We start from the raw sequence: 18,712 nt of genomic DNA, 5'->3' as shown, positions 1-18,712 counted from the left end.
ATTTTTGGCAAAAGAATCTGTGAAAGAGCTGGCCTAATCTCGGTGACCAGCAAGTGCCCTCCAGCAGACGGAAAACCCTTCTGAACAGGCACCTGGACATCCCAGATAGGGTTGGACAGCCTATGCCTGTGCAGGGCATCCCTCTCCCTGGGAGAAGCCGCTCTGGACAAGAAGCCTTGCTCGAGGCCCGCCTGCCCCACCGGGGGCTGGGGTGGGCAAAAGGGTTAGCCTCGGCAGGAAAGAGCTGCAGGCCCTGCGACCGGGGTCGGGGTGGGCACAAGGGTTGGCGTCGGGAGGAGGGAGCTGCAGGCCCTGCGACGGGGGCAGGCTGCTGCTCTCCCTCACCTAACCCAGGCCCGGCGCTGAGGGACCGACCTTTCATCCCCCCCAGCCCGCCTCCCCCCACAAGCCGCAGGTGCCTACCGAAGCGGCGACCGCCGTCCCGGCCCCGACCCGATCCCCGGCCCCGACCCGATCCCCATCCCCGTCTCTCCTCACCGCTATCAGCCGCGCAGATGGAGACGCGGGGCCACCATTACCTCGGCGCCGCGCTTCCCGCCACCGCCGCCACAGCCGCCTGTGCGCAGGCGCGGCCCGGCCCCGCCGCCCGCTGGGATCTGTAGTTCTGTTTCCGGAGCTCGGTGGTGGGGGGGCGTGCCTTCTCCCTTTCAGTTTTTGTTTTTTTTTTTTTTTGAGTGTTCTTTGAAAACCTCCAAAGAAGATAACTCACGTCTTTCAAAGCAAGGGAAAAAAATAATTAAAATAAAGCGTTGTGCTACCATCTTGGATGAGGGCAAGGGGCACCCTGCCCTCACCCAAGATGGCCGCCGCCGCCACGGCCTGCGCTGTGCAGGGCGGGGGTGTGTCGCTGGCGGCGGGAGGCGGCCGCGGCCCCGCCCCGGGCTTATATGAGGCGGCGGCGGCGGGGAGGGCGGTGAGCGGCTGGCCGTGCCTGGGCGACATGGCTTTGCTCCGGGAGGACGCGCAAAGCAAGGTGAGGGCGGCGGCCCAGGCCTGGCTGAGGCGAGGTGTGGCGGCGCGGCCGTGCGGCCGTGCCCCCCCGCCCCGGGCTGAGGGCCGCGCTCAGCCCCCGCGCCGTGAGGGAGCTCCCCGCCCCCCGCAGCACCGGGGCAGTGGCAGGTTTTGGGTTTGTTCGGTTTAGGGTTTGGTGGTTTTTTTAATTTTTAACATTAGTTTTCTTAAATGTTAGTTTTCTTAGCAGCCCCTGCGCTGCTTCTCCCTGCACCCGAGGTCCTCTGAGGGGAGGGAATGAGGGTGCAGCTTCCCAGCGTGAGTGCGGGGTGCTGCCTCTGAAGGAAGAGGTGTGTAGAGAAAGATAAAAATGGAAGAAAACAGGGTGGGAAGGAGGAGATGGGGAGGGCTCTGCACTACCACAAGGCAGTGCTGGCTGTGAGGGGGGCACCTAGTTGGTGGTGGGAGTGGGGTGATAAGCAGGGCCTTGGGGCTGCAGGAGCGGGGCCTGCTGGGGGATGCAGGAGCTGGACCTGCTTGTCAGGACCTGTGGCTATGTGCTAGCCATGAAGTGCTGTAGGCACTTAAACTTGCTCTTCCTCAGCGGGTCAGCTGCCTTGTGTGTCTGTGACCAGCCTTCCTGGTTGTGTGGCCTGTGTTAATTAGGCTGTCAGCTGTCACTTCAGCTGTGACGCCTCTTTCCTTTAGTTGTCACATCGGTAGCTGAGTTAGTTTTCCTTTCTCTGTAGTAGTGCCTTGTTAGTTTGAAGCTTTGAGCGCTGAGGAGGCTTATGTCTTGGCTTTGAGGGAGTGTGGAGTGTTTCCTGAAATTGGGATGCTCAGCTTCTCAGAGGAAATGCAAATTAAATGCTAAAACAGGGACTTTGTGAATTAGTTACTGTGTGTATGTAGATAGTGCTTGGAATTATTTCTCATACTGGGCAAGCTGCCTGGATTGTCTACCTGGTTTAATAACTCCCCCAACACACCCTGAACAGAAGGTAGGACAGTCATATAACAGTCTGTGAGCTGTCTAGCTTGCTTTCATACTGTTGTATCTGAATGTAGTTTTGCATTGTGACTAAACTGAACTCGCAGGAAAATGACTTGTGTTTTAAGCTGTTAAGTGTGCTTAAGGGTTGTGTTCTCAGTCTGTATTTTCTCCAGCCTTTTGGAAGATGTATATTAGCTGACCTGAGGGCTAGAAATATACCTGTCTTGAATAATTTCTTTAGGTAATTTCCTTTCATCTGCTTCTCCTGCATTTTAATCTTTTAAAACAGTCTTGGTCCGGTAGAACTGGCAAAAGTTTGTTGAACAGGTGTTTTGAGTTGTGAACTAGCTGGTGCTTTAACCTTTTCCTGCTGCATGTGAAACTATTGGTATTATAGTATCTGTCACTTGAGAATACTGAGTGAAAGTTGCAAGCCTGTAAGGCTTGCAAGACCTGTAGGTGATGGGTGGAGGGGAAGGTAAAATATCAGCTGTCTTCCAGCAACTGGTAACTTTGAGTGTTTGTGTGCCCTTTCTAACTTATCAGACAGGAATATTGGGGGGAGGGGAAAACGTTCCCACGGTTAGGGCTGGAGTATCTTTAATGCTTGATGGCCAAAGATTAACTAGCTTGTTTCGGGTAGTAGAGCTGTCTTTGGATTCCAGCAACAGGGAGGAGGATGGAAATACTTGTATCTTGTCTGTTCCTGTTTAGGTAAGGAAACAGCAACATGGAACTGATGTGTGGCCAGTAGATAAAGCCTATGCCTATAAAGGAAGCTTCATTAGGTCTTAACCTTGAATAGGAATCATTGGTAAGTGTAAACTGAAAACTGACCCTGAGGTGGCAAAGCAGGAGAGGATCAGGATATGTAGGAAGAGGAAGGGAGGGTAGGATAAGGGTGATTGGAAGTGCAGTGGGAAAGACAGTGTAATCTGTCATGGGGAGGAAAAGGCATTTCAGAAAGTGAAGTGAGTAGTGGGACTGCCAAGCTAAGCTTGTGCAAATTCCCTGGTATTTCTTAATGTCAGTGGCTTGATATTATTTTAAAGGCTCCAGTCCGCAATTAAACTGTTCTAGGTCAAAATACTGAGAGAGAGTATTGTAGCCCCTCTCTCTCGGAACAGTCAGTGGAAGACAGAATGGTATGTCGTAGCCTGGGACTTGCTGTTATCACTCCTGAACAGTGGTTCTCGGTGATGGACAACTTCTGCTATGTGCTCTGGAAAGAATGAGAGCCTATTAGATCTTGCTTGTGCTTTGCCAGGGAACTGCAACTACATGCTGCTCGGCCTAAAAGCAAGTAGGGAGATGACCTGCTAGCAAGATGAAAGCTACTGGATAAGGATAATGTACTGTCAAGGACGTATAGCCTCTATGAGGCTGGCCCAGTTTGGGCTAATGACACAACTTCAAATCCATGGGAGGTGAAGAGAGCATGGTGAGCCTGTATTGCTGGGACTCCCTACCGCCAACTCCAGCCTCACTGCAGGAGGTCAGCAAAACATTCTTGTAGATGCTGACTGTGGCTTAGGGATTTGCTTCTGTTGCACAATTTCCATTTTAGCTGGGCATGCTTTGCAGATGGCATATGGGCTAAAAGTGCTTAGCCATAGGCTGTGCTCTGCAGGCAGACTGCTGCAGCAAGGTGGATTTGGCCTGCACTGCCAAAGCTGTTGCTTGACTCCTTGAGCTGAGGAAGCAGTAGGTTGTGTGGAAGCGTCCTGTATGCTGCTAGGTGGAGTGAAGTGAGCTGGAGAGGCTTTTGCTCAGAACGTGGGATCCTTCAATGTTGAGAGTGTCCTTCCCACAGCTTCCTCACACTGTAAGGAGGTGTGTGACTACAGGGAGTGATGCAGAGAGATCCCTCTGGCAGGAGAGCAAAGTGATCAGGCCAGCTTATTGTACAGCCAGTGGCAACAGGTGCTCTGGCTATACAGGCTGCCTTCTGCTTGCTTGGCAAGCACTGCACTTGGTGAGGAATGCCATTTCAATGAGACTAAATTGAGCTATTATTCCCTCTTTATCTTTTTTTTTAAGCAAAATAGTGAAACTAATGTGTCACTGGAGTTCTACAGTCCAAAGTCACAAATTTTGGAAAGCATTTTCTATAGCGTAAGTAGCAACATGAAGACTGGTTCAGTTTTCCTGGTTTTGTGTAACTTGGACTACTTCAGGGCTGATTCTGCTGAATGTCAGAGAGCTAACACAAGTCTGTCACAAAGGCTGTGAAATCAAAGCTTCACATCTACTGTATTGGCTCTTTGCTGCTGCATGTGTGCAGTGTACTTTAAGACATATTTTTAGTATCTTGATTAAGGGAAACTTAATCTACTTGTGCTGAATATGACTGAAACATAGTTCCAGCAACTAATGCCACTAATATCTGCTGGCCAGATACTCTGAAAGTCTGCTAGTTAACTCCTGGGTGTTGAAACAAGGCCCTCTGGAACTGAAGACTCTGTATAAACTGCCAGAAAACATCATGATCTTTTACTGCTCTCTGGAGAGCACTTAAACTGGTTTAATTAGAAAGACTACTTTGTAAAAAGTAATGGATGCTGGGTAGTGGCAGATGTAATTACTACTGAAGTCTTGTTTGTGGCTGTTTCTTGACTGACAGCAGGGAGGTGATCAGTAAGAGGAGAGGGTTTTTACAAGGTAGCTGACAGTAAGCAGAACGCTGTGACACACAAACCCTTATGGAAGGGCTCCTTGCTCCTTCTGGGAGCCTGTCCATGTGGAAGACCCCTGCATTAATCTGACTTTGAGAATGAATACGGGTTCTTATTTCACTAGCAATTGGATGTTGTACACAGTTGCTTGCACTGGCAGATTCTTTTGTTAGAATGCAGAAGTAACATCAAGTTATCTAGAATTGTTGCTAAAACTGCAAAGGGTGTAATTTTAAAAGCAGCAGCAGTTCAGGCCACTCAACAGAACTAAGTGGCTTTGGTGACTCAGGGCATTTCCTTCCACTGGATGCCTGCAAGCATGAAAATGTGTTTGCATTGGGTGAGGCCTGATCAGAAACTCATGTCTGTCAAGCTGAAGCCTGGGTAGCTGATGTACTGGATTGATCACTGGACTGTACTTAAATGATCCAACTCTTTTTTGTTGATCTTTTTTTAACATCTGTAAGCAATAGGGAAAAAAAGCAGTGCTGTGAAACTCTACCTGGATTGGTCACAGTAGTGTTCTCTCTCTTGTGCTTCCAGATCAGGTGATTATCATAGTGTCCTAATTAGTAACATAATATCTCTTTCAGTCTTGAAATAGTCTACCTTAAATCTACTTCAGTTCTAGGTCCTAAAGCCTAGAAACATTAATCAATACAATGACTGTTATTCTGAAGGGCTGTGCTTGATGTCTTGCTCAAATTTCAAGGTCAGACAGTTCTAGTAGACGGTATTTTACTGAACGGGGAGAAGTTTTTCTTGAATCCTGGAGAAACCCTGAGGATCCCAATAAAAGTCACTAAAGAGGCATGAGCCTAGCAGTGGCAGGCATGGCAGCAGCTGTAACGGTTGCTGTAGTTGTTGCAAACCAGAAGCCTCTAATTTTTTCTGGGAAAGGGAAATGAGAGGTGAAAGTGGGGGCACTGTGCTGGGTTTGGGTGAGTGTTTCAGTTTGCAGCCCAACACAGCAAACTGTTTCCCCCTGGTGCAGCTCCAGGAGTCACTGTTCTCTGTACCTCTTTGGACATGTGCTGCATGTAAGGAATAACTCTTGCCAGCTGCTGAGCTTGGATTATAGCCCCTCAAGGGTGTGGGGTGACAGACTGGTTTCTGGTAACTGGGATGGGGAAACTTCAGTTCTCTTGCCCGCTTCCTGGAGTGCAGGGAAAAAGCAATGATGTCCTAGTAGAGACGTGCCTCCAGATATGAAGGGGCTGCCAGGCATGGCAGGCCAGAGAGCTAAGATGGAGTGCTTTCCTGGGAAGGCCTTGGCTTGGGTGCCTGCTGTGAAAAAGGAACAAGGCTGGGGATGAAAGCTTAATTCCTCTGTTCTGCACAGACCTCTGTGACCATAAGCAAGTAGATCTTCATTCCTGCTTGTAGGGTGGGTGTAGGAGCAATGGTGGAATGAAAGGTCCTGAATGATGAGCTGATAATGCTGCAGGAGCATGTGTTTGTGTTGATCAAAGGTTGGTGTGGAACACCTGCTTTAGGTGCACGGGGTTAATGCCTTATAGAGATGTGATAACAAGAGGGGGGCTTCTTGCTTCCAGTTCATTGGATAAATGCTGCCCCAGCACTTTCTGTAGGGAAACAAAGCACTCTGTCCTCCTGAAGTCAGATGGTGTGAATGTTCTCTTTGTAGTCTGAGCCTTGCTGCTCTGATTGTGTAATTCTGAAGGTCTCTGGCCTGGAGTTAGGAGCCCACAGTGACCTTCACTGGACTAGAGCAGACCAGTGTTTTTATAATCCTCTGTTTCATATGGCTTCAGGTCCTTTACTAAAGACCAGACTCCTGAAGGGTAGAGATGATAATCCTGTGCTGTCTGCAAATAGTGATATGCTTGATGTTTGAGCCTGCAGTGGCCTTTAAGTATATGCTGTGTCATGTATATTTACAGCGGATGTTTAGGGTAGTAGAGGTACAAGATTTTTTTTTAAGCAAGTGGCTTTCTGTAGTCCTGAGGGGCAAGATCCCAGCACTGTATATAGGCGTGCTCTTGACTCTTGTCCTGTTTCTGAGGTGGTCTCACACTTTGAGCCATATTTATAGTACATACTGCTCTGGAGTGCACAACTGAGCACTGCTGCTGATTCACATTTGCTTCTGTGTAAATAGGCACTGCTGGGGCAGTAAGCTGTCCTGCAGTAGCATTCCTGGGGATTGCTGAAGCTGTAGGTTACATGTTCTTGCCCCATTGCCTCTGCAGTTTATGGTGCTAGTGCAAGGAAGAAATGCCTGTGACATGTGAACTGCTTTAAGCTGACAAAGCAGTACCATCTTGTGTCCATATCTGCCCATCTCTTGTGCAGGCGTCTACTAGGCATGGGGGGTGTGGGGTGTGGCTGGTGTCTAATCACAGGTTACTTTCTCCACAACACTTAATAAGAAAGTTCACAAATTCGGGACTGGCTGATTTGTGTAATCCTTTCCTTAGTTTAGCTGGGAGGAAGCAGTTTCCTTTGGCTTATCATACTTTCCAGACTCAGCAGTTCATATTGTTAGCACTGCTGATCCTGTTTGGACAGTAAAGATAAGTAAGCAGGATGCAAAACACTGGGGTCTGCATCTCACTGCTTTGGCTGCAAGTGTTATTCGGCTGGGAAACACCGACCGACTTGCCTTTCATTCAACTGGCAACAGTCAGTGAACTGTGCTCTCAGTGAAACTCATGTCTGAATGGTGGCCTTCTAACTGTCTTTCCTCCAGTGCTTGAATGGGGCAGCTTCTGCCTAAACCAGTGTCGGTGACCTCCAAACCATGCACCTTTGTACTCTCTGGTCTGGCCTTCCTAGCAAGTATTGTAATCATGTGCCTGTAGGGGAATATAATAATCTGTCCCATAAAGTGACTGGAGAGAAGCAACTGTACTGTTGGAGTCTCACCACATCCATTTGGATGTGAGCAGTGCTGGGACTGCTAGGAACTGTGTTCCAGGGCACACTCTGTAAGCTTGATCGATGTCCTTGCTTGCTGCCAAGGCAATACCCATGATGGGATAAATGCCTTCTGTCCTGCAGAAGTCAGGATGGGAAGCTCAATGGGCTGCATACAAGGTCTTTCCATCGTCATAAGGCTTAAAAATGTATATCTCTTACCTACCTGCTTCTAACTGTAGCTAACAGCTAGTGTGTAGCAGATAGAAAGTCTTTTTAGTGTGGCTGGAAGGATGAGGGTACAGTGGCTGGGGCATCCCTCACTTATGTGTGAGAGCCTGATCATAGATGATAGCAGGAACCATTGGTGATAGTGGGAGTCTAGGCAGGGGCAGACTGGATAGAGACAAAAGCATGCTATAGCCTGAGAGCTGTGTCCTCTGCAGGCAGCCAGAGAGACTTGTCATCTACCAGATCTGGGCTGCAGTACACAGATGGCCAGACTAGGGGGAGGGAGTTTCCAAAGCTTTTGAAAGTGAACCTTCACTGTATAAAGGGCAACCTCTCAACAGTTCTTATGCAGCTTTACAGAAGCTTAAGGCAGCATTCAAGATATCTGTGATATGACAGGATTGCTCAGATGCTGTCTGGCACCAGCTTCCGTGGGCTTCAGCACTGAATCTTGTGCTTGGCGGGTGGCTGGGGCAAGCTCCTGGCTGGTGGGGTCTGTGCAGTAGTATGCTGCAGTATGGTGAAAAACTTAAGTTGTGGCCCAGTTGGGTAGCTTGCTTTCCTGGGAAGGCATTTAGAATTATCTCTAAAGGATAACATTGGGATTCAGCCTGGCTCTGACAGTCACTCTTCAGCAAACTTCCTGTGTTGTGACCTTGGTCTCTGTCAGTTTCTCCCTTATGCAGAAAATAAGAATGTTTTGTTATGCTGCAGCACTAAAGAGAGGGCCTCTTAGACAAGTTTCATAGCAGAGGAACACCACAATGTGACAGGCTAAAGTTCCTGCCTGCTTCTGGAATACAGGTGACTGGAGCTGGTGATCACTAGTGTCTAATAGCTTGTAAAAGTCTATTCCTTGGTATCTAAATACATGATTCTACTTGATGTAAGAACTGAATGTATGCATTAACCTTAGTAATCTATGCTGGATATGCCTAAACGTTTTTGCTTGCTTCTGAGGTCATGTAGGGAATTGAAGCCATTTGTCATCAATGGTTGGGTACATGCGGTGGAGTATGACTTGATGAAGGAAGTTCGAATTGCAAACCAGTGAGGGAAGTGAGCTGGTGGCTATGCCGAATCTTACTGCTCTTGAGTGCAGCCTGGCCGCTTCCCTGGCTTCCCAGAACAGGTTGGCATGCTGAGCATCAAGGCTTTGTCTGCTCTAAGTCAGCAAGTGCTGTCTTTGTAAGGAATTTCAGTGGGACTATGGCTTGAGGATGTTAGTGGTGCGTAACCTATAGCATCTTCAACTGAGAAGGGTATTCCACTGCTCTATAAAAGTTTAAGCATGGTTGAAACTATATTCTGGGTGTAGGCTGTTGGAATGAAGAAATAAGTCCCTGAAGGAAGATGCTGTCTCTCTGTTTAAGGCCTGTCTGAAGCACTGGCAAGGCAAGTCTGCTTTTTATTGAACCTGGTATGGTCTCCTGTAAAGGGTTCCTCACATAGCATGCTCAGAAACCTCTGTTGAGCTGCTCTGAGTGGAAACAAATAGCATTAAAATGTTGCCAGACACAAAGCTCTGTCTAGAAAAGATAAAACAAGACCTGAATTTAGGAGAGGAAGAGACTTGCAGCTACAAGCAGCACATAGCTTTTTGTAAAGCAAAGCTCAGTTATCTTTGAGGCTAGTTCTTGTACCAACTTACTGGGGCTTTCTTTAACAGCAAATGTGCATTCTGCCAGCAATGAATAACGATGTCAGGTATTCTGAAAAAAAGATTGAACAGATGCAGTGATGGTGCCACAATGTTCTTGGGTTTTGGTCCTGCTTCTGGCAAACAGTTGGCTCTTAGACTTTATGGGAGCCTAGAGAGGTTTCATGCCCCGCTTTCCAAGATCAGAGAGAACGTAGCCTCTGTAGCTGTCAGAACAGCTACTGAACCTGTGCAGTAGTTTTTTGAGATCAGAATGGCAGTGGTGACCAATCTGGGCCTGGTGAGGAAGCATCAGGCTCTTGCCTATGACTTGCTATTTGTAATAGATAAAAGCACTTAACTCTTCTTGCTTTAGATTAAATCAGCCCTGTGATCTAAAGGGGAGGAAACAGGTCACAAGGCTGCGCTCATAAGAGCTGTTCTGCCACGTATTGTGGAGGTGCAGGATAATGAAGAGAACTACTAGGCTTGATGTGCTTCAAGTAAATAAGCTGGAGAAGTACTGGAAGGAGGATGCTTCTTTTGAGAGAAAATTTCCCAGGTACCTCTAATGGAAACTCTTAACAGTTGGTTCTTCAGACTTTTAAGCTAACAAGCCTTCTTGGCTTCCTGTGTTTGGAAAGGAAGGTTTGTCACAGTGATGTGTAGGTAGTGTCAAGGCTGTTATGCTTGTCCATATGTGCCATTCCTGGAGGCAGTGGTTTAGTGTAATGCGGTTCTTGTTGACAGCTGAGGACCAGTCTGGCTTCACTAAACCTACTTGAAGCTCGACCAAGGCTTATTCTGTGAATTCTGTTGCAGCTGAGGTCTGTCTCTGTAGACCTGAATGTTGATCCTTCTCTCCAAATTGATATACCTGATGCCCTAAGTGAAAAGGACAGAGTGAAATTCACTGTGCATACTAAGGTAAGATCATGGGGTAGAAAGTGGTCTTTGTAAGAGCTCTGCAAGTAATCTGTGTATTTGTAATACCCATACCTGTAAAGATGGGCTTTGCAATGGAGGAAATCTAATTAGAAAGAGCTTTTCCACTTAAAGGACTGAGAGTATATATATGCAGAAGCTTCATATTTCCTGAGACTTGAACACTCTCTAAATAGAGGCAAGGTAGCTGATACACGAGATTTGCTTTGCTAAGGAGTCCTAGCTTAACACCAGAAGGCTGGGGGGTAGGGGCGGGGAAACCAGCTACTGTGAAACTTCACAAAATAAACTGCATTAATGCTGTTCCACAACAGTGCCTTTTCTTTAAATAGCCTCCTTACTACTAAGGCTCTCGAATGAGTGCCAGCTCAGCTAAAAGGGAGTAGGCGAGGCTCTTACTAGGCAAAATAGCTTCCTTTGGAAATGGACAGAACTGTTTCTAAAAGCACTAATTTACAAAACAGTAGAGCTTCTATATCTTCTCTTCCAGACTACACTGCCAGCTTTTCAAAGCCCTGAGTTTTCAGTTACAAGGCAGCATGAAGACTTTGTGTGGCTGCATGATACGCTCACTGAAACTGAAGAGTATGCAGGACTCATTGTAAGTACTTCCTAAAAAATGTAATTTTAAACAAAAGACTATGGCGATTTAAAGTGCATACTAGTAAGGGCATGAGGTCTGCTTTACCAGTGTTACTAGTGCTTCATGACTCAGGTATTACCTATGTTTCCTTTTGCCTTAATTCCCAAACAACTTGAGTGGTATGGCTCTATGTTAACTTTCTGTATTGCCTGAAGCAGCAAAAAAAGCTTGATACTCTGAGAGTTCCTGACTCTGTGGTGGTATTAATATCTGCCTGAAGAGGACAGAGGGAAATACTCTATTAAATATAGTCTTTATTTCCTGTCCTGATTCTTTAGGAGGCCATGTGGGCCACAGAAGATGGCTGACTACAGGGTGGATTATAGAGGCTGTTCCTCTCAGTTGGTTTCCCTCCTGGGGCAGGGGTAGCATGGAGCTAGGAGGGGCAAACCAGGGCCTGGACTTCAACATGCTTCTAGAATTCCTGGGTGCAGAGCCTTGCTGGCTTGCCATGACCAGGCAAAAAGACCTCCTTCCAGGGAAGGCTAGAAGTAACTTTGAAAAACTTTATTTGCTAGCATCTATTACTAACCAATTTCTTGGCTAGATACCTCCAGCACCTTCAAAGCCTGATTTTGATGGTCCCCGAGAGAAGATGCAGAAGCTAGGGGAAGGAGAAGTGTCCATGACAAAAGAAGAGTTTGCCAAAATGAAGCAAGAGCTAGAAGCGTAAGTAGAATGAGGCTACTGCCAAAAGCTGCACTTAGAGAAGCCTCCTGGGAGAGCAACTTGTTTGGTGGTAACTGATCTTGAGTGTGGCTATTTTGAAGGGTGTCTGCTGTTGCATAATCTTTAAAATCTTGGAGCTGGGATGTTGCCAAAAGTTTCTCTCAAACTGGAAAGCATCCTAGCTAAAGAGATTGAAAATAGTTTCTCTATCACTAGCTGGCTATTTCAGAAGCATGTTGCTTAATATTTTCATTGGATAAACCTAAAGCAATTCTTTGAAGAAGGCAATACAAGAGAGGATCTCAGTCTGTTCTTTCCCTTCAGTGAATACCTCGCTGTCTTCAAGAAGACTGTATCGTCGCATGAAATATTCCTTCAGCGGATTTCTTCTCATCCTGTGCTCAGCAAAGATCGCAATTTTCATGTTTTCTTGGAGTATGACCAGGATGTAAGACTTTTTTGCTTCTTTCTAAGTGAGGCAAGATATTCAGGGTGCTGTCACTTTTTCTGGGTACAGACAAAACACTATGTAAACCTATGTGCAGCATCAGCAAACAGATATTGCCAGTACTTCTGTGAGATGATTAAAGGATGAAAGTCTGACCTTTTTCTGCTATAAACCTCAGTGTTTTTTAATCCTAGTCAAGTTGGTTAGGAAGCCAGCTTTGTATGTCTTGATATGTTAGGAACAAGTATGGTTCAGGTCTACCTGTGCTGTGTGTTGCATGGTCCTAAAATGGAAGAATGAAGGTGTAATAAAGTTAGTACTGCATCTATTTTGTCACACTTAGTTATGAGTGATAGATGCTGATCCAAGATATGTAAGGAGAAACTGAGCTTTTTCTGGGAATGGGGAAAAATCTATGGCACAGAATAGTTGAACAACTTCTAGTCAGCCATTCGTTACGTGAGCCATCTTTGTACAACTTATACAGGCATTATTGAGAGTGTGGAAATCAGCCTGCTCTATCGCATGCTAGATATAAGTGATGTTACTATACTGCAAGTGTCAAAATAATCACTTTCCCCCCCTTGGGATAACTTTAAAGCTGTCTTGGCTTCTCTGTTGCAGCTGAGTGTTCGGAGGAAAAACACAAAAGAAATGTTTGGTGGCTTTTTAAAAAGTGTGGTAAAGAGTGCTGATGAAGTCCTCTTCTCTGGAGTCAAGGTAAGGTAGTTGGTTTACCTCTTACTTAACCTAATCTTGATTGTTTCTTGCATCCTGCTCTGGGGATGTTTGTTATGCCTGCTTCAGACTTGATATGTGTGAGGCTGAGTTACTAATGCTAAGCTTCCTTGTTACTGCTGTCCCAAGCGGGGTGGAGTAGCCTACGTTAATTTTGACTGCTGTAGAAATAAGACATTGAAGCTATACGCTGTTAAAAACTTAAATGTATATTTAAGCTTCTGGTAGCTGTACAAGAGTTGCCTTAACACAAGATACTGGTGGGGAGGAAGGAATTACACATTCAGCAAATGTGCTTGTGGCTTTTGTCTACTTTGGAGCTCTGAACAAACATGATTTATGGGTTTCTGCTTGCACTAAATGAGATCAAATACCAAAGACTCCTGTAACTGGTCCAGCTTTAGCTCTTCTATCGTGTTTCCATGGTAGCTCTTTCTAATAGACTTGCTGTCCTAAACACAATGTCATGAAACATTACAGTACATATAATGTTTGGTGTGGATGGGAAGCAAGCTTGTAAATGGCTTAGCTACTGTATTGCAGCAGGCCTGGGAAATAAAATCCAAACAGTTGGGGTGCCTAAGGGCTGTCTGATACCAACTTACTGGTTGCTTCAGACAATCTGCAGCATTGAATAGTTGAGTGTCAAGTCCATCTTCACTTCATTGTGAAAAAACAAAATTGCTGAACAGCTTGGTTTGTCAAACCTTTTGCCTCAGGATCCTGTCTTGAACTCTGCTCTTCAATAGAGATAACGGGCATAATGCTCAGGTGGCTATGGTTAGTTCTTTGGCCTTTCCCAAAATAGGGAAGAGCTTGTACTCTGCAGTAATGTAACTGACTTAAGAGGTCATTCTCTCTTTCAGGAAGTAGAAGACTTTTTTGAGCAAGAGAAGACTTTTCTTGTGAACTACTACAACAGAATCAAGGATGCATGTGCAAAAGCCGATAAGATGACAAGATCTCATAAAAGTGAATCTTTTCAAAGACCTTTCTAAAGACCTTGCAGTCTTGCTGATTTCATTCTGAAAGCCTTCTCTTGTTCTTGCAGATGTTGCAGATGACTATATTTATACTTCAGCTTGCTTGAACAGCCTGGCATTAGAAGAACCTACAGTTATCAAAAAGTAAGTAATTCTAACTGTTCATAAACATATCCTGAGTCTGGGAATATCAAGTTCCTTCTGTAAAATCCAGGGGATTGAGTCATCACTGGTTTGAGTGTCTTGAATTGCAAGCAAGCAGCATTGACACTTTCTATCCTCTGATGCTCCTGGTGTGGCAGACCTAAAACTATCAATTGCATCTGACTTAACTAGCTGATCTCTTGCTAGTTGTGCCCTACAGCTGAATCATGCTGGTCATCAAAGCTCCTTCTAAGCAGAAAGTCTCCTTGAATTTTTTCAGGTCGCAATCTCCCAGAGAATATGGGAGAAAGGGGTTATGCATTGGTGTTCTAATGTGCTGTTAAATACAACCACAGCCTACACTAGGTCTGTGTTATCTTCTGGTCCTTTGAAGTTCCAGAATAGTAGGGTTTTCTAAGCTATGCAAACCTAGTCACCTTTTCTGAGGTGAATTCTTACACCTCTCTAAGCTTTGCTATCAATTTACCAAGACCTTGTTAAAACAGTATGTAGCTGAATAAACAGTTTATCCCTTGGAGGGTAGCAGCGGGGAAATCCTCCACAGAACCTTTGTGCTCTATAGATCAGTGTTGTTACTTTAAATGGTGTCTAGCTGCTGAGCTGTACTAGTCTGTCAGGCTGGAATCCAGCACCCCTTGCATTGAACCTTTTGTCTACATCTTTGCCTAGACCTGGGTTCTCGTCAAGCCCTTGTCTGGGTCTGTATGCAGGATTAAACTCCATCCTTCAGCTTTTGGGTTTCCTGCCAATTGATCCTGGCACTTATCAGACTAAGAAGTACCTAAACTTATTTATACACTTCTTTTGTCACCCCTAGGTACTTGTTGAAAGTTGCTGAGCTCTTTGAGAAACTCAGGGTAAGAGAAGCTTGGGGGCAGAGGGGAGAAGAATCTCTGAATCTGTATGTTGCTGTTTTGTTATGTACCAACTCTGATCTTTTCTGCAGAAGGTAGAGAGTAGAGTTTCATCTGATGAAGACTTAAAGCTCTCTGAACTGTTGAGGTACTACATGCTCAATATAGAAGCTGCTAAGGTGAGAACAATTTTCTTTTTGAAGCTTAATTTTATTATGGGCTTCATGATTCACTAGTGGTATTCTTTGTACTTTAAGACAGGAAGGTGGACCCTTCTTTTACCTAAGAAACCTGGCACTCCTAAACCACAGCAGAATATAGAAACCATATATTGGCTAGCTGTGGTCCAGCCCACTTACAGAAGGGCTGTTTAATATCTGCAAAGAGTTTTTCTTTGGCATGTAGAGAGGAAGAACTCTTTTAATTTCTGTAAGTAAGTTAGAGCAAACTGAATTTGAGTCTGCAGCAGCATTCTAATCCTTCACTTGCCTGAGTACTCATGACTTGTCAGTAAAACCAATGTCAGCTAATGAAAAATTCTGAAGTAAATCTTAACTACTAAAGTACTTTACCATGAATATACAGTAACATGTGAAGGCAGTTGGAGTCTGAACTTCCAAGAGGGGTTTGGTAAATTGATGTGACTACAAAACCCTTGCTGACAACTCTTTCCTAATCAATACTTGACTTGGCAAGAGGATGACTGTGCTGAGAAATGGTATCTAGATATAACCTGATGGGCCTTTTCATCTGATGTCATGTACCCCGGAACATTCACTACAAGCTCCCTCTGTGTGGTGTACTGCTATTCAGATATCAAGACTATACTGTTGCTGGATTAGAAAGGAATTGGTGCTGAGACCTGTACTAGTTTTCATGATTAGGTTAGTCTAGTGCTTATGTCAAACTGTCAGATCTTCAACAAATTAAATGATAGTGTATCCCTTACTAGGGTAAGGCAGGACATCCAGAAAGTGCCATGCCTCCTTAGTGGAGAGGCCCACCTTATAGAAGGATAAAGCTACTTTAAGGGAAGAAGTGATGCCTACAGTAGGCCTTGAACTTCCTTGACTAAAGCACAAGTGGCTGTCCTGAAAACTTGTCACAGCACTAGTGAAAGGTTCCTCTTGCTATGCTAAGAGCATAGCAGGTTATAACAGCTTGTTGGAAGAAGAAGAATCTGATGCTGAAAGAAGTGAAACCTCCAACCTCCTGCTTCTAAGGTAGTTGTAACCTCAGTTGGGGAAGTAGTCCTCTTAAGGCTTTGCACTATTCCTGTCTACTTTCAGGATCTTCTGTACAGACGTACAAGGGCTCTTGTTGACTATGAAAACTCCAACAAAGCTCTAGATAAAGCCAGGCTAAAGAGCAAGGACGTCAGGCTGGCCGAGGCACATCAACAGGACTGTTGTCAGAAGTTTGAAAAGATTTCAGAATCTGCAAAACAAGGTAAAACAGGCTTTGCTGTATTTATGCTGAAGGGAGACCCTAATGCAAGCCAGGTCTTGATCTGATGTTCAACTACTGAAGGCTTCTGAACGCTCTCCTGAAGCAAGTAGTCGGGCTGCCCCAAGGACTGTATAGATGCCTGCAAAACTAATGGAGCCAAATATTTTTTTAAGAATGATTGTCTGAAGCAAAGCAATGTCAGTACTAGATCAACCTTAATTACAAGCCCCTAGTATTTGCTTTCCAGACTGTACTCTTATTCTCAGCCTCCACCTGAAGGTAACTACTCAGGCTTCTGATTATCTCAATTAGAACTGTGCAAGCAGGCTTTTGCTCTGTCCCAGTACAGCCAAGTGCCTCATACAGAGCTTCAAACACTGGTTCTTAGTGTATGCCTTTAGACAATATAACCCAGAGGAAACATGCTTTCATGGTACATATGCTATTCTTCTAATATTCTTGGGTTTCAAATGTTCTGTGGCTTCTGTTCTATTCCGGTTGTCTTCCTACAAAATGTTTCTGTCTTAGACAAGCTGGTTCCTTGCCAAGATGTCAGTGTCATGTGATGAATGCATCTCTGGCTAGAAACAGCAAGACTTAACTCTTGAACCGTTTTGTGGCTGAATACTGTAATTAGAGCTGTGCAACAGAACTCATGAAATGTAAGCGGTGTTACTGAAACTTCACTCACGCTTTGTAAGTCTGTCTTGTCTTTGTTCTTTCTTCCCTACAGAACTGATGAGCTTCAAACAGAAGAGAATAGCAGCATTCCGCAAAAACCTAATTGAAATGGCAGAACTGGAAATAAAACATGCAAAGGTGTGTTCTTTTTGGAATTTAACAGGCATAGCTTGAGAGAAGTGAGTACTGTGTGACTTGGAGGATTTGCTGGGTTTCCTTTAAAACTAGGAAGTGTAAAATAGAACAGCTGAGTTCTTTTGCTGAGATCTGAAGAGGGGAAGGAAAGGAAGTGAAAAGTTGTAGGTGTACAAAGAACAAATGCTGACAGTCTTATCTGTCCTGTGCAGAAATTCTGTTTCCAATCTGTCACTCATAGGACACCAGCCTAATGCACTGCAAGTGACAAGTCTCAATTTTGCAGGCAGTACACAACAGCTCGCCTAACTTCCCATCAGGCAGCCTCACCTGTGGGGTTTGACCTCTCCTGCACCTAGAGGCAGCTGCTGCCTCAAGTGTTCCTGAGTGCTGTGAGAGCACATCCTGCAGCCTGTTATCTAACTGTCAACCTTTATCACTTGGTTTGTCAGTGAAGGGGGCCGCTGGCTTTGTAGCAGTGTCTGCCAAGCTTTACTGAGCAGGTGTGAAGTGGGCTGTGGAGGCCACACCATGTACTGCCATCTTAATCCAGGGAAGTGTACACAGGTTACACGGTCTGTAGTTTAGTGTAGAGAACAAAGCAGGAAGACTCAGGAAGAGGTAACTGCATCCTCAGCTTCTTTTGAAGAAGGAAAGTCTAATTTCCCACCCCCTAAGAGTCCTGGACTTCATCACAGGTAGCTGCTTCAGTGCTGAGCTTGAACGTGATATATAAAAGGCTTCACAATACCATTCAGTTTGGCCCCCTTAAAAAAACTTACTACTCTCTCTTGCACTTCTTCGCACAAACTGAGTCATGGTTGCAGGCCTGCAGGAAGAGGCAGATTGCAGACTGTATGATCTGTTTTTGGTGCTTTACTGCTTGAATGTTTATCTTTGCAGTATAAGCTCTTCATTATTGTCACAGGCTATGAAATCCTGGGATGGACCTATTATTTTGGAAGCTACTTCATTGTGGAAGGCAGGATTTAAATTGTCAGTCATACTCACTGAAACTAATTCTCTTCCTTTCCAGAACAATGTCTCTCTCCTGCAAAGCTGTATTGATTTGTTCAAGAACTAAGGCGCCTTATTCTGAAAATGTGAAAAAAAGCATCAGTTGCACTCAATGGCCAGGGGCAACTTACTGGCTTGACTTCATTAGCTTAAAATAAATATTGTCACTGAGATTCTGTTTGACTAATACTTAAATGTGTTGATAGTGATACATTGACTTTCTTGGTATAAATGAGAGACGAATTGTTTATGAATTGTCTGGATGTAGCTAACATCCTGTTGGTTGATAACTCAAAATGAGTCAAATGTAAGAAATCAATTTGCTGTTGACTGACTTAATCTAGCAGAAAATGTTTTCTGAGAAGAACTCCTTTTTTGCAGGATCGTGAAGTAATCTGTCTCTTCATAGCCCTGATAGATTAAAAACTTGCAAGTGGGAGTGACTTACATAAGTGTAGTAATTTTATAAAGTAAATATCTTAACATTCCACTTCCCAGACAGATTTCTACTACAATATATTTTGAATTTCTATAACTACATTAAGTATTTGTACACTTGGGCAATACAGCAAATAAAGATGTCTGATACAACAA

At 44.9% G+C, this 18,712-nt stretch overlaps 2 protein-coding genes across 22 annotated transcripts in view; one reads left to right on the top strand and one right to left on the bottom strand.

Annotated features, from left to right (window-relative positions):
• The window catches only part of MGME1 (mitochondrial genome maintenance exonuclease 1), a 10,736-nt gene extending 9,919 nt beyond the window's left edge, over window positions 1-817 (bottom strand). For 7 of the 21 annotated variants that reach the window (XM_074578810.1, XM_074578813.1, XM_074578811.1 and 4 more), the window contains exon 1: window positions 499-581. The gene's annotated coding sequence lies outside the window, so the exon portion shown is untranslated. Of the gene's footprint in view, window positions 1-498 lie in introns of all 21 variants that reach the window. The other 14 variants (XM_074578802.1, XM_074578819.1, XM_074578824.1 and 11 more) reach the window with 10 other exon arrangements.
• On the top strand, window positions 809-18,712 carry SNX5 (sorting nexin 5). The gene is made up of 13 exons (XM_074578801.1): window positions 809-994; window positions 10,214-10,318; window positions 10,827-10,937; window positions 11,527-11,648; window positions 11,973-12,096; window positions 12,721-12,816; window positions 13,701-13,806; window positions 13,886-13,961; window positions 14,800-14,839; window positions 14,929-15,015; window positions 16,126-16,285; window positions 17,019-17,104; window positions 18,138-18,712. The coding sequence occupies exons 1-13, from the start codon at window positions 821-823 to the stop codon at window positions 18,183-18,185; spliced, it is 1,335 nt and encodes a 444-aa protein (XP_074434902.1). The 5' UTR covers window positions 809-820; the 3' UTR covers window positions 18,186-18,712.

This window comes from Larus michahellis, chromosome 3 (assembly GCF_964199755.1).
Source record: "Larus michahellis chromosome 3, bLarMic1.1, whole genome shotgun sequence".
Lineage (NCBI taxonomy): Eukaryota > Metazoa > Chordata > Aves > Charadriiformes > Laridae > Larus > Larus michahellis.
This window is presented reverse-complemented; position numbering and strand designations above follow the sequence as displayed.

What these genes read in the sequence shown, in the direction of transcription:
- SNX5 (XM_074578801.1), top strand. Translation starts at nt 821, where the DNA reads ATGGCCGCCGCCGCCACGGCCTGCGCTGTGCAGGGCGGGGGTGTGTCG. An exon ending in AGCTCTTTGAGAAACTCAGG is followed by an intron (nt 14,840 to 14,928) that starts GTAAGAGAAGCT and finishes TCTTTTCTGCAG; the next exon opens with AAGGTAGAGAGTAGAGTTTC. An exon ending in TGGAAATAAAACATGCAAAG is followed by an intron (nt 17,105 to 18,137) that starts GTGTGTTCTTTT and finishes CTTCCTTTCCAG; the next exon opens with AACAATGTCTCTCTCCTGCA.